At 43.8% G+C, this 15,598-nt stretch overlaps 1 protein-coding gene across 1 annotated transcript in view; it reads right to left on the bottom strand.

Moving 5' to 3' along the window:
* Positions 1-10,228: 10,228 nt before the first annotated feature.
* The window catches only part of LOC143294083 (thyroid peroxidase-like), a 32,094-nt gene continuing 26,724 nt past the window's right edge, over positions 10,229-15,598 (bottom strand). The window contains exon 14 of the mRNA XM_076605506.1: positions 10,229-10,444. Coding sequence (XP_076461621.1) covers positions 10,381-10,444 — 64 coding nt within the window. The 3' untranslated portion in view covers positions 10,229-10,380. The remainder of the gene's footprint in view (positions 10,445-15,598) is intronic.

The following is a 15,598-nucleotide window of genomic DNA, read 5'->3' as shown; positions in this document are numbered from 1 at the left end:
GAGTGGGGAGGTGACGGGCGGTGGGGGTTTGGGGGATGGGGGGGAAGGGGGAGGTTTAGGGTGGGTGAGGGGGGTGAAGGGGAGTGGTGCATTGACCGAACTTTCACACCTCCGTTCACACGCAACACACACAACACACCTCGCGTCGTAGGTGTCAAAGTTTACACGCCTGTGTATACAGTGGCGAGGGGGAACAGCACAGTGGGGGATTTGATAGGAAAAGGGGACCGACAACCCAGTGAATAATGATTGCCCCCACCCCCCCCCCCCCCGCACCCCTTTTTTTTTCTTCTTCTTTCTTTCTTTGTAAACAGGTAAATCGACATTCACTGTCGGTCTGTGAGACGGCTCTTAGCAACTGAATGCGGCAACTACTGTCGACGCCCCATACTTATTTCCCGTGTTCAAAGAACGTTCAGGTAGTATTATAAGGCCATTGGCGATGGTATTGAAAGGGTACAATGTTGGCTATTGGCAAACGATAGTTTATACAGCAGCTTCGGTTGTACTAACAACAAAAATGCAGTCATTGTCGCTGAGAGAGAGAGAGAGAGAGAGAGAGAGAGAGAGACTGATCATCTTTTTTTCCAAAGCTAACAAATGCAGCAGCAGAGAGAGAGAGAGAGAGAGAGAGAGAGAGAGAGAGAGAGACTGATTGATTGATTGATTGATTGATAATCTTTTTTTTTTTTCTAAAGCTAACATATGTAGCACACAGAGAGTGAGAGAGAGATGAGGGAGAGAATGGCTGAATGATTGATTGAATATCTTTATTTCCAAAGGTAACAGATGTGGCACTAAGAGAGAGAGAGAGAGAGAGAGAGAGAGAGAGAGAGAGAGAGGGGAAGAAAGATGGGGGGGGGTGGGGGTGGCGGGGGGGGGGGGGGGGGGTACAGAAAATGATTGATTGATTGGCCTATTGATGCTTTTTTTCTTTTATTCCTAAGGGTAACATATGTAACAAACTGGATTGATGTTTTTGTCATCTGTCCTCTCGCTCACAAGAAGGACTATGGTTAAACTTTAAAAAAAAAGGAAAAAAAAAGAAAGATATAAAAACGCAACGAATGCATGACATTGTACAAACCGAGAGAAGAAATATTGGCACTTTGTCATCAACGACTGTAAGAAAGACTTAAATCAGGGAAAACTCCTACACAGATATTCCTATCACAACAGTGAAGTTCAAATGGACGTATAAGATTAACGGATTTTTTTTGGGGGGGTGGGGGTGGGGGTGGGACTGGGGGGGGGGGGGGGGGGGGGGGGGGGGGGGGGGGGGGGATGGGGGTGGGGGGGGGGGGGGGGAGGAATGACGGAAGTGGAATAAACATAAATTTTTCTTTACATCCAACCTTCCCCTTTGATCTCCCCCTAACACCCCCCTCTCTCTTTCGATCAATCCCTCTTCTTCTTTCTCTCTCTCCCGCTAACTCTCTCTCTCTCTCTCTTCCACTCCTTCTCTCTCTTCCACCATCTCTCTCTCTCTCTCTCTTCCACCCCTTTCTCTCTCTTCCACCATCTCTCTCTCTCTCTCTTCCACCCCTTCTCTCTCTTCCACCATCTCTCTCTCTTCCTACCCCTTCTCTCTCTCTTCCACCCCTTCTCTCTTCCACATCTCTCTCTCTCTTCCACCCCTTCTCTCTCTTCCACATCTCTCTCTCTCTCTTCCACCCCTTCTCTCTCTTCCACATCTCTCTCTCTCTCTTCCACCCCTTCTCTCTCTTCCTACCATCTCTCTTTCTCTGTTCCTACCCCTTCTCTCTCTCTCTTCCACCCCTTCTCTCTCTTCCACCATATCTCTTCCTACCCCATCTCTCTCTCTTCCACCCCTTCTCTCTCTTCCACCATCTCTCTCTCTCTTTTCAACCCCTTCTCTCTCTTCCACCATCTCTCTCTCTCTCTTCCTACCCCATCTCTCTCTCTTCCACCCCTTCTCTCTCTTCCACCATCTCTCTCTCTCTTTTCAACCCCTTCTCTCTCTTCCACCATCTCTCTCTCTCTCTCTTCCTACCCCATCTCTCTCTCTTCCACCCCTTCTCTCTCTTCCACCATATCTCTTCCTACCCCTTCTCTCTCTTCCACCATATCTCTTCCTACCCCTTCTCTCTCTTCCACCATCTCTCTCTCTCTCTTCCTACCCCTTCTCTCTCTCTTCCACCCCTTCTCTCTCTTCCACCATCTCTCTCTCTCTCTTCCTACCCCATCTCTCTCTCTTCCACCCCTTCTCTCTCTTCCACCATCTCTCTCTCTTCCACCCCTTCTCTCTCTCTCTTCCACCCCTTCTCTCTCTTTCCACCATCTCTCTTTCTCTCTTTCTACCCCTTCTCTCTCTCTCTTCCACCCCTTCTCTTTTCCACATCTCTCTCTCTCTTCCTACCCCTTCTCTCTCTCTTCCACCCCTTCTCTCTCTTCCACCATCTCTCTCTCTCTCTCTCTCTCTCTCTCTCTCTCTCCCACCCCTTCTCTCTCTTCCACCATCTCTCTCTCTTCCTACCCCTTCTCTCTCTCTTCCACCCCTTCCCTCTCTTCCACCATCTCTCTCTCTCTCTTCCACCCCTTCTCTCTCTTCCACCATCTCTCTCTCTTCCACCATCTCTCTCTTCCACCCCTTCTCTCTCATCCACCCCCTTCTCTCTCTTCCACTCTCTCTCTTCCACCCTCTCTGTCCTCCCTCTCCTCTCCTCCTCTTTAGTTTTCTCTTTGCTTCATGTGTGTCAAAGCAGAATTAGCTATCAAATGCACTGATTTACCATCTCCAAACGAACGAACAAAAAGAAAAAAAAGAAGAAAAAGAGAAAAAAAGAGGCGAATACGACAGCCTTTTAACGCTGCTGACACAAATAGAATGCTACTATTCACGCAAATAGAATGTTACTGCTGACACAAACAGAATGTTACTGCTGACACACATAGAATGTTACTGCTGACACAAAAAGAATGTTACTGCTGACACACATAGAATGTTACTGCTGACACAAAAAGAATGTTACTGCTGACACACATAGAATGTTACTGCTGACACACATAGAATGTTACTTCTGACACACAAACAGAATGTTACTGCTGACACACAAACAGAATGTTACTGCTGACACACATAGAATGTCACTGCTGACACACATAGAATGTCACTGCTGACATATAGAATGTTACTGCTGACACAAAAAGAATGTTACTGCTGACACACATAGAATGTTACTGCTGACACAAAAAGAATGTTACTGCTGACACACATAGAATGTTACTGCTGACACAAACAGAATGTTACTGCTGACACACATAGAATGCTACTGCTGACACACATAGAATGTTACTTCTGACACACAAACAGAATGTTACTGCTGACACACATAGAATGTCACTGCTGACACACATAGAATGTCACTGCTGACATATAGAATGTTACTGCTGACACAAACAGAATGTTACTGCTGACACAAATAGAACGTTACTGCTGACGCACATAGAATGTCACTGCTGACACAAATAGAATGTTACTGCTGACACAGACAGAATGTTACTGCTGACACAAATAGAATGTTACTTCTGACACACAAGAATATTACTGCTGACACAAATAGAATGTTACTGCTGACACAGACAGAATGTTACTGCTGACACAAATAGAATGTTACTTCTGACACACAAGAATATTACTGCTGACACAAATAGACTGTTACTGCTGACACAGATAGAATGTTACTGCTGACACAGATAGAGTGTTACTGCTGACACAGACAGAATGTTACTGCTGACACACATAGAATGTCACTGCTGACATATAGAATGTTACTGCTGACACAAACAGAATGTTACTGCTGACACAAATAGAACGTTACTGCTGACGCACATAGAATGTCACTGCTGACACAAATAGAATGTTACTGCTGACACACATAGAATGTCACTGCTGACACATATAGAATATGACTGCTGACAGATAGAATGTTACTGCTGACACAGACAGAATGTTACTGCTGACACAAATAGAATGTTACTGCTGACACACAAACAGAATGTTACAAGCCAAAGGTTCTCACACTTTAACAGGTATTTAGATGAAGACAAAGACTGTGGAATTTCTAACGAGGGAAGCTACATACAGGCTTGTCCGCTCAGACATCCACTGGACATCAGACGAGGTCTCTGTGGAGACAGGGGGGGGGGGGGGGGGGGGGGGGGGGGGGGGGGGGCGGAGGGGGGGTTGAGGGGAGGGGGCGGCGGTGGGAGGAGTGGGGGGGGGAGTGGACGAGGGAAGGAAGAAGTCTAGCAAACCCGATTGCACTGTTAGACTTGCCGATCTGGTTCACCGGCTTGCCATCCATCAACACAAAGGGCTTCAACACAGAATCAAATCAAAGTTCAATAAGGGTTCGATAACATTTTCAGTGGAGAGTTCGATCTCTCCCTGGCTCTAGGCTTTTCTGTTCTCCACACACACACACGCGCAGGCACACACACGCGCGCGCGCACACACACGCACGCACGCACACACACACACACACACACACACACACACACACACACACACACACACTCTCTCTCTCTCTCTCTCTCTCTCTCTCTCTCTTTCTCTCCACCCCCATTGCTTTCCCGATATACACACTTCACAAACAGTCAAGGACCAGTTCATAAAATAAAGGTATGATGTTTTCATAGGAACATAAAAAAAAATAACAACAACTCGAGAGTTAATTGGAATTGTGCAAGAGGAACAATCATGTAATACCACTCACTAATTACCTAAACGGATGTGTCAGGCACTCGCGGACCATGACAGCTTGGAAGATGCGTTTAGAAATCCACGATTCAACCAAAATATTACAGCTGTTCAATGGTTTTGTACAAAAGACAACTGTGGTCTATGGAAGTTAATGGGAGTGTATGTGTGTAAGAAAGCACCACCGGTTATGTGTGGTGCGCAGTACTCTGACTGCATACATTGCTGTTAGCCGACAATGCAGTGCTATTCCGCCTTGTTCTCGAGAAGAAAAAAACAAAACAAAACCTGTACGATTTCCCAGCTGGTTCTTAACTTTTTGTGAACTCTGTGCAATTTGAGACATGCATACAGAAGAAAAAAAAATCGATTTCTCACTTTCACTTTTTACATCCCATACCTCATATCATATCTCAGCTTCCTACAGTTTATCAGGTTATACATCCCCATCCACCCACCCACCCACCTCCTACTCCCCCACCTCCATTTTCCCTCCCACCTCTGCACTGCACACCCGAAACACCCCAGTTACCCGCTCCGTCCCTCACACGCACGCACACACACACACACACACACAATCCCCCCTCCCCCCTCGCACACACAACACACACACATAACCCCCCCCCCCTCACACACACACACACACACTCCCTCCCTCTCCCCCCCCCCCCACACACAATCCCCCCGCACCCCCCCCCACACAATCCCACCCCCCTCCCACACACACTACACACACACATACACACAATCCCCCCCTTCCGCCCCCCCCCTCCCCCCCACACACACACACAACCACACACACACACAACACACACACACACACACACAACACAACACACACAACACACACACACAATCCCCCCCGCACCCCCCCCCACATACAATCCCACCCCCCTCCCACACACACAACACACACACATACACACAATCCCCCCTCCCGCCCCCCCCCCACACACACACAACCCCACACACACACACACCACACACACACACACACACATACACACACACCACACACACACACACACACACACACACACAACACACACACACAACACACACACACACACACACACACACACACACCACACACACACACACACACACAACACACACACACACACACACACACACACACATACACACAATCCCCCCCTTCCGCCACCCCCCCCCCCACACACACACACAACCACACACACACACACACACACATACACACACACACACACACACACAACACACACACACACACACACAACACACACACACACACACACACACACACACACACACACACTTACACCAGCACCAACAAAGAAGTGGGCCAATCTGGAATAACCATCACTTTGTCCCGATGTTTCCAACACCAACAACAAAAACATCTAACTGCCTCTCGCGTTCTTCCGTTGATCGATACACAACACCGTCTGTCTGTCTGCCTCTCTGTTTATATCTGTCTCTCTCGGTCTCTCGGTCTCAGTTTTTTATAATAACATATAATGATAATAATGATATTAATAATTAGTAGTAGTAGTAGTATAGTTTAACATTTTTTCACTGTTTAGTGATATATTAGACGAAAAAAAGCTGTATCTGCATGTGTACGCGCGCGAGAGGAAGGCTGGCTGGCAATGGGAAGAGGTGTTGTAAGATGACTGAGACAGGAAAAAAGACAGTGTGTGTGTGTGTGTGTGTGTGTGTGTGTGTGTGTGTGTGTGTGTGTGTGTGACAGAGACAGAGAGAACAGAGAGACAGAGAGACAGAGAGACAGAGAGAGAAAGTGCATATACGTCTTCGAGTGTGCTTCTGCAAATGCAGTTCCTCATTTCGCAATTACTACATGAAGTCGATTAGAGCATATTTGTGGTTCTCGGTTTTAGACCTTCCTGTGTAATTCATTTCTATTTGGTTTTATTTCCTTGTATCATTCAAAACATGTATTCGTTTGTTTGTTTTATTCTTACATTTTGACTCTCATTCTGATGATGTTTTTTTTCTTCTTCCAAACACAGTAACGGTCACACACACTGCACAAAGTTACACCAAACAAAAGCTGCCACAGCTGACAACACATGAGGGTAGATCAAAAAGTGTCGGTCTAACGTAGACTAAGCAATGGCATGTACTGTAAAACTTTAGCACAGCTGTAAACTGGAATCTCTTCAATGGTTATTCACGAAAGATGCAAGTATCTGTCAGTATGTGTTTGCAGGTGAGGGTCCTTTGTAAGTTGCCAAGGGTAGCGAGAAAACAGAAATGGCAAAAAAAAAGGAAGCCCGTTTGGTAATCAAGTATGTACAGAGAAAGGGCACGACACCCAAAAAACACTCTGGACCAAAAGGGCAAAGCAAACAATGGAAGCACTTGGATTCTCCCCCTCACAAGAAACTCGAACAAGTGGCATCTGTTGGGAAAGGTCTTGGCTTCTGTTTTCTGGGATGGCGGGGGAATCACAATGATTGACTGTATGCAAAAGGGTCACACCATCAAAGGAGACTACAATGCTTCAGAACTGCGCCAAATCAAAGAAGCCCTCAAAGAAAAACACCTGGGGGAAAGCTCCGAGCAGGTGTCATTTTGCTGCATGACAATGCACCAGTTCACACAGCGAAAGTGGCAGTGTCTGAGGCTGCCAACTGAGGGTTTCAACTTTTACCCCATCCCATTACTCATTAGATCTGGAACCATCTGTTCCTCAGTCTGAAATCCCGTCTTCGTGGGCGCATTTTTGGGAAGATGATGACGTCACTCATGCCGTTGGGGCATTTTTGAAGGCGCAAGATGCTTCTTCCACGCAGGAATAGTAATGCGTGAACGCCGCTGGACAAAGTGCACTGAAGTCAACGGAGACAGGCGCAATAGCCGAGTGATTAAAGCGTTGGACTTTCAATCTGAAAGTCCAGGGTTCGAATCTTGGTAACGGCGTCTAGTGGGTAAAGGGTGGAGATTTTTCCGATCTCCCAGGTCAACACATGTGCAGACCTGCTTGTGCCGGAACCCCCTTCGTGTGTATAAAGAAGCAGAAGATCAAATACGCACGTTAAAGATCCTGTAATCCAAGTCAGCGTTCGGTGGGTAATGGAAACAAGAACATACACAGCATGCACACCACCAAAAACGGAGTATGGCTGCCTACAACTCGGAGGGGTAAAAACGGTCATACACGTAAAAGCCCACTCGTGTACATACGAGTGAACTTGGGAGTTGCAGCCCACGAGCAAAGAAGAAAAAGAAGAAGTCAACGGAGACTATATTGGAAAGTGAGAAAGAGTCAAGTTTCTTCAGCCAAGCTTTGTTGGTGAGGTCGAGAACTCAGTTTATCATTTTCTACCCACGTAAGAAGAATAGTACAAAGAACTCATAGATAAATAAATAAATAAATAAATAAACAAATGAATAGATAAATAAATAAATAGATAGATAAATAATTAAATAAACAAATAAATAAAAACACGAAATACATTGTTGCCAACTGCAGAGATTGGAAAGGCATTAACAAGGCATGGATTCAAAAGGCAAACACAGATATTCCTTGCCCCTCTCCCATTTCCACTCAGTCCTCTTTATATCATTGTTATTCCCTGATCCAAGTTTGCATGTACACTTTAAATATCGTCTTTCTGCAGGTGGCAAGGAAATATCATGGAAGATTTATCATCTTTAAAATAAAATTCGAAGTCTTCTTTCTGCAGGTGGCCAGAAATATGGAAAATTCATTATCAAAAAAAAAAAAAAGAAAAAAAAAAAGAGTTTTGTTTCTGCAGGTGACACGGAATCATTATGGAAGATTTATTATCGTTCGATTTCTCAAAGCTGCCTTTTAAGCGTCTTTGGGCGTTACTGAGATATCTATTTGGAATAAGCTCAACCCCAGGAGGAAGGTGGCAGAAAGGTTAAGACGCTCATCTGCAAACACAAGAGAGTCCGTGAGAGCGTGGGTTCGAATCCCACTCTTTCCCTTTCTCCTGACTTTCACTGGAAAATCAAACTGAGCACCCTGTCATTCGGATAAGACAATAAACTGAGGTCCCGCGTGCAGCACGCACTTGGCGCACTGGAAAAGAACCCATGGCAACGAGAGTGTTGTCCTCTGGCGAAATTACGTAAAATGAAATCCACTTTCATAGGTACACAAATATGTAAGCATGCACTCAAGGCCTGACTAAGCGCGTTGGGTTATGCTGCTGGTCAGGCATCTGCTCAACAGATGTGGTGTAGAGTGTATGGATTTGTCCGAACGCAGTGACGCCTCCTTGAGAAAGTGAAACTGAAACTGAAACTCAACCCCGCTTTCGCTTCGTAAAATCTCTGTGTTCACTTCTTTCAAGTCCAGCCTTGAATTATAACTCTTTGCAAAGTAGCTCTCTTGTCCCTTTCCCTCCGTCTTTCCAGTGTACAGTTTCTGTAGCTTTCTATTTACATGTATTTATGAACATACGTATGTTTTGTTTTTCATCCCTTGAAACCAGTTATGCATGCGTGTGAATGACTGACATAAAAGCGCATTGATTTGTCTCTGTTTTCCTGTGCTATATAAATACTTTTGATCATCATAAACGAAGGAGAAAAAATATAGCTCTGTGTTACTAAGTTCTTCGCATTAGAGAGAGAGAGAGAGAGAGAGAGAGAGAGAGAGAGAGAGAGAGAGAGAGACAGACAGACAGACAGACAGAGAGAGAGAGAGAGAGAGAGAGAGAGAGAGAGAGAGAGAGAGAGAGAGAGAGAGAGAAAGAATGCAAATCTATTATTCACCAGTAGGGGCGTACATGGATATTCAAGCGCACGTCAAAGTCATAACAAAATGTTATTCATAGACTTTCATATCAACGGTCAGAGAAAGAGCGTGTTACAAAGCGCTTCGAATCAGAGAGAGAGAGAGAGAGAGAGAGAGAGAGAGAGAGAGAGAGAGAGAGAGAGAGCACGAGGTGAACAAAGGGCAGTAATCGCGAAAGCTTCATTGATCCTCTGTAACACAGTTTCGTCTTTTTTCTCTCCCTTCGTTCAGCCCACCGCATCGACGCTCGCGTGGTTTCAAAAAGTCTGTGAGGTTTTGTCGCAAGCAAGAAAACATTGTGAATAGTAGCAATAGCAGCAGTTATATTAGAAGCAAAAGCAGCACATGTAGCAGTTCAATACCAAGGCTACACCCACCCACCCTTCCACACACACACCTCCGCACACATGGGTATGCAGACACATACGCACGCACGTAATATTTTCCTACACCTACCAACATTTATTTCAATTTGCAGCTGTGTACTGTGTGAACGTCTAGTTCCTCTCTGTAAGTATTTTTCCGTTCAAAACTATGCTTTATTCATAGACGTTAAACCGAAGAACAAACACACATACGTACACACACACACACACACACACACACACACACATATGCACACGCACACAAGTACACATACACACACACAAACACTCACAGCATCACACACAAACATCCACCCACACGCTTTCAGGGACACAACAAAGGAAACCAACGCGCACACGTACATGAACTGTGAGTAGTTTGTATCATGCATTTATTTTCTTTTTATTTAATCAGCCAGTACCGACACATTTCCTATTGATGCATTCACAACTTTCACAGGTCATGCTAGTTTTCAATACAGTAAAACAAGACAGACAGAGAGAGAGAGAGAGAGCCATCACAGTTCCTTCCAGGCGTACAGGTCAACGGGTGTGAGTGAGGAGCACTCCCTGACCCGGTTCCTGCAACACACACACACACACAGCCACCCGGTCATCACTCCTGCATCACAGCCTTTATCCATTCACTGTTCACATAAAGTAGTAGCAGCAGTAGCACTCAAGTAGAAGTAGAAGCAGCAGCAGCAGCACTAGTAAAATGGTACTAGTAGTAACAGCTGCAGCAACAACAGCAGCAGTGAAATAGTAACAGTGGTAGCAGAGGCACTGGTAAAATGATACCAGTAGTAACAGCTGCAACAACAGCAGCGGCAGTGAAACAGTAAAATTAGCAGCGGCACTAGTAAAATGGTACTAGTAGTAACAGCTGTAGCAACAGCAGCAAGCAGCAACAAAATAGCAACAGTAGTAGCAGCGGCAGCGGCAGCAGTAGTTGTAGTTGTAATAGGAATAGGAGGACAACGACGAAGAAGGGGAGATAAAGAAGAAGTATCTGAAGCAAGTCATGAAAACAAGAGAGGCAAGGCCTTCAAGACTCACTTGTGATACACTTTAAAAAAAAAATCTAATCGTTAAAATGTGTTCTGTATTTGTTATAAAGCTTCGGGTTAAAAAAAGAAAAAAAGAAAAAAAAGACAAAAAAAAGAAAAAGAAAAAAAGACTAAGTCCTAATCAGATTCGAACCCCGCGTGTTCGAGTGAGAAGAAACTGTCTTACCAATTACACTATCGTGGCTCCTTGACTGACATTCTAAAATTTAATATTTGAACATACTTTTTTAAAGGGCGATAAATCAATTGCGGTATTCGCAGTGAGAACGCTATTTAAATCATATTATTCTGGTGTATCTTGGGCATTCAGAAAAATCTTAAAGGGCAATTAAAAAAAAAAAAAAAAAAAAAAAAAAAAAAGTCCGCGGTAAAGGAGACGTGGCTATCTCCGCAATCACACTGCAACATTTAGCAGTTTTCTCTAGATCTAGATAGATGTACAAGTTTAGTTACACCCGCCGGGAATGTAGTACGACACGGTCAATTCAATTTCTCTTTTATGTTCATTCTAGTTTCATAGTTTCAAAGTGGATATGAAAATTTAGTATTTTGTTAAGCTAATAACATGTAGAGCTAAGTACAAGTACTTCTAAACGTCGTAAGAAATGAAAAGGACTTCATTTTGAGAAAAGTCAAGACTGGAATTTTTTTCGTTTCATCGTGATCAATTCAAGGGTATTAACTCGCATGGTTTACAATTTTTAACTGTGAATTCCGACTGGTTCTGTGGATATTTTTATGGCAGTTTGGGGCATAATCCAGTATGTGATGAGGCGTTCACAAATCTTTCTCTGAATAAATAATTAACGGTCTCCTTCTCCAACTTTCCATCACATGTTATCGTGTACTGTCCATTGAATATAGGATTGAATGGGCAGGCCAACAACTTGAAACAAAATGGCGTCGTTCGCGTTCGGGAAGAATATGAGCACGCGCTTTGAATGTGTATAAATATGTGTACGCAATTGATTTTTGCCCATGACCTTCAGGGCTCAGCCAATAGATCTGTAAAGTCCACTCGTCGTATTGATTTTAGTATTTTCAGAAAAAGACCACTTGGGTGAATGAACATAGTGAAAGCCCTGTACACTGAGAGTAAAACACACAAGCTTTTTATGTATTGAGTATAATTTCAAAATGTAATGTTTAAGATGATAAAGATCAGTTAAAAGCAAATTAAGTCCCCTAGCATTAATTACAGATGAATTTCCCTTTTTTACTATCTGCACCAAAACGTTTGCAAAATAAATAAAACTTCCATGCATACATTTAGCGACATCTCTCGTAAGATCAAGATTGACCTACGGTCAAGAAATTTTCTTTTCTGCCCCGCCGACGTTCCTAAAGAAGCTGCGAATAATTGACAGTAAAGCTGTGAAACTGGCTTTAGGGGTACCTGTGCATACTAAGACCTCAGAAGCCTATAAGCTTGCGGGTATTCTACCACTAGATGAAATCAGAAAATTAAGTTCTGCTAAATATATTGTGAGATGTTCAGCAGTGGATGATTTTGAGGAATTAAATATTAGGTCTGATATTGATTTTCCAAAAAATGCACAAAATAATTCAAATCTACAAACCGTTCGCACATATGTGTCAGATATTTTAAATTCTTCAGACATTGATTTGCATGATATGGCACCTCGTGTTCTGGTGCCACCTGTCCCTCCCTGGGAGTTAACAAAAGCAAACGTCAACATATGTGCTTCTGACACAACAAAAGGAGAATCTCCACATATAATAGCAGCATCTGTCAGAATTGAATTAGAAGAAAATTTTGATTATCATTTAAAAGTTTACACTGATGGCTCGGTCCTGGATGATAGCAGTGCAGGATCTGCTTTTGTCATTCCTGACCTAAAAACAGAAAAATCATATTATTTAGGTAAGGGACATTCAATTTTTACAGCTGAATTGGTGGCCATCCTTATGGCTTTAAATCATCTTGTTGATATACCAATCATAATAAGTAATATCCTATTTTGTGTTGATTCTCAATCTGTCTTAAAAGGTTTGCTCCTTTTTGAGAATAATCAAAGAGAAGATTTATTTTTTGAAATTAGGTATTTATTGCACTCCCTATTTGTGAAGGGTACAAATGTTGATTTTTGTTGGATACCATCCCACACTGGATTCCGTTATAACGACCAAGCAGATAGGGCAGCAAAAAGGGGAGCAAAAATCATATAGATAGTATAAAAGTATATTGCCCATTGTCATACAAGGAAATAAGCAATATACTAGAAAGAGACTTTTATAGGTGCTTGAATTCAAGTCTAAAACCTCGTCAGTTGACTCTCTCAGACTTTGGTCCGATTCGCAGACCAATTCTGAGCTTAGCTCTCAGACTATTATCAAATTCATTACGGACCAAGTATTGTTCTAATGTCAAGTGTATATGCTTTAATAACCTGACAATTGAGCATATAATTTTTCACTGTAGCTTGATGAAGCCTTTTGTACACGAAAGTGTGTCTTCACAAGTGACTGAGAACGTTGATGTTTTTGACTTTTTGCATTCATTATCAGTTGTTTCGCTTGTCAGTTTAACGACTTCTCTTTTACGAAGTCCTTTAAGTAATTTCCTGTAACTGTATTTCGAGGTTTTTTGTTTGTTTGTTTGTTTGTTTGTTTGTTTTGTTTTTCTTTCAAATTTCACCCACATTTTTACCCTCATTTGCCCAGTTTCCCCAAACCCTCCTTTCATCCACATCTCCCACCCCTTCTAACCGATAATACTCAGATGTATTCATAAATACTTTTACAAAATGTCTTCAATCACCGATATGTGTGACGGGACATTAAACAAAAATTCCTTCCTTCCATGCTTAGCAAAAGAAGTTCCTGTTTGAACAAAAAATGATAATAATGACTGCTCTTGTTGTTGTGTCAGAATATCAGATCAAAGTGCCAAGTTTAGAGAATACAAAAAATATAAATGTAACAGTAAATCCAGTTTGCATATAATTAGGCTTCATTTTTTATTTTTTTGTGCCCATCCCAGAGGTGCAATATTGTTTTGAACAAGATGTCTGGAAAGAACTGAATTTTTCCTATTTTTATGCCAAATTTGGTGTCAACTGACAAAGTATTTCCAGAGAAAATGCCAATGTTAAAGTTTACCATGGACACACAGACACACAGACACACTCAGACACAGACACATACACACACACACACACACACACACACACACACACACACACACACACACACAGACAATCCAACACCGGGTTAAAACATAGACTCTGTTTACACAAGTGAGTCAACGAGGATCGAGGATGAGAAGGACAAAGACAAGAGAGGAATCAAAGAAGAAGAAGAAGAAGAAGGAGAAGACAAGGAGAAGACAAACGGAGAAGAGGAATGGAGGAGGAGAAAGACGAAGTGAGGAAGAGGAAGGGAGGAGGAGGAGAAGAAAGAGAGAAGATGAATGCAGGACGAAACACACACACAGAGGAAGACATAGAAATGAAAGAAATGGAGGAGGAGGAAGACATAAAGAGGAGAGGGATGGAGGAGGAAAACATAAAGAGGAGAGGGATGGAGGAGGAGGAAGACATAGCGATGAAAGAAATGGAGGAGGAAGACATAAAGAGGAGAGTGGTAGAGGAGGAGGAAGACACAGAGAAGAGAGGGATGGAGGAGGAGGAAGACATAAAGAGGAGAGGGATGGAGGAGGAGGAAGACATAAAGAGGAGAGGGATGGAGGAGGAGGAAGACATAAAGAGGAGAGGGATGGAGGAGGAGGAAGACAAAAAGAGGAGAGGGATGGAGGAGGAGGAAGACATAGAGAGGAGAGTGATGGAGGAGGAGGAAGACATAAAGAGGAGAGTGATGGAGGAGGAGGAAGACATAAATAGGAGAGGGATGGAGGAGGAGGAAGACATAAAGAGGAGAGGGATGGAGGAGGAAGAAGACATAAAGAGGAGAGGGATGGAGGAGGAGGAAGACATAAAGAGGAGAGGGATGGAGGAGGAGGAAGACAAAAAGAGGAGAGGGATGGAGGAGGAAGACAAAAAGAGGAGAGGGATGGAGGAGGAGGAAGACAAAAAGAGGAGAGGGATGGAGGAGGAGGAAGACATAGAGAGGAGAGGGATGGAGGAGGAGGAAGACATAAAGAGGAGAGGGATGGAGGAGGAGGAAGACATAAAGAGGAGAGGGATGGAGGAGGAGGAAGACATAAAGAGGAGAGGGATGGAGGAGGAGGAGGAAGACATAGAGAGGAGAGTGATGGAGGAGGAGAAAGACATAAAGAGGAGAGGGATGGAGAAGGAGGAAGACATAAAGAGGAGAGGGATGGAGGAGGAGGAAGACATAGAGAGGAGAGGGATGGAGGAGGAGGAAGACATAGAGAGGAGAGGGATGGAGGAGGAGGAAGACAAAGAGAAGAGAGGGATGGAGGAGGAGGAAGACACAGACAGGAGAGGGATGGAGGAGGAGGAAGACACAGACAGGAGAGGGATGGAGGAGGAAGACACAGACAGGAGAGGGATGGAGGAGGAAGACACAGACAGGAGAGGGATGGAGGAGGGGGAAGACATAAAGAGGAGAGGGATGGAGGAGGAAGAAGACATAAAGAGGAGAGGGATGGAGGAGGAGCAAGACAAAGAGAGGAGAGGGATGGAGGAGGAAGAAGACATAAAGAGGAGAGGGATGGAGGAGG

Source organism: Babylonia areolata, chromosome 19, assembly GCF_041734735.1.
Source record: "Babylonia areolata isolate BAREFJ2019XMU chromosome 19, ASM4173473v1, whole genome shotgun sequence".
In the NCBI taxonomy this organism is placed as follows: domain Eukaryota; kingdom Metazoa; phylum Mollusca; class Gastropoda; order Neogastropoda; family Buccinidae; genus Babylonia; species Babylonia areolata.
Note: the sequence above shows the minus strand (reverse complement) of the source record. Positions and strands in the feature narration are given on the sequence as shown.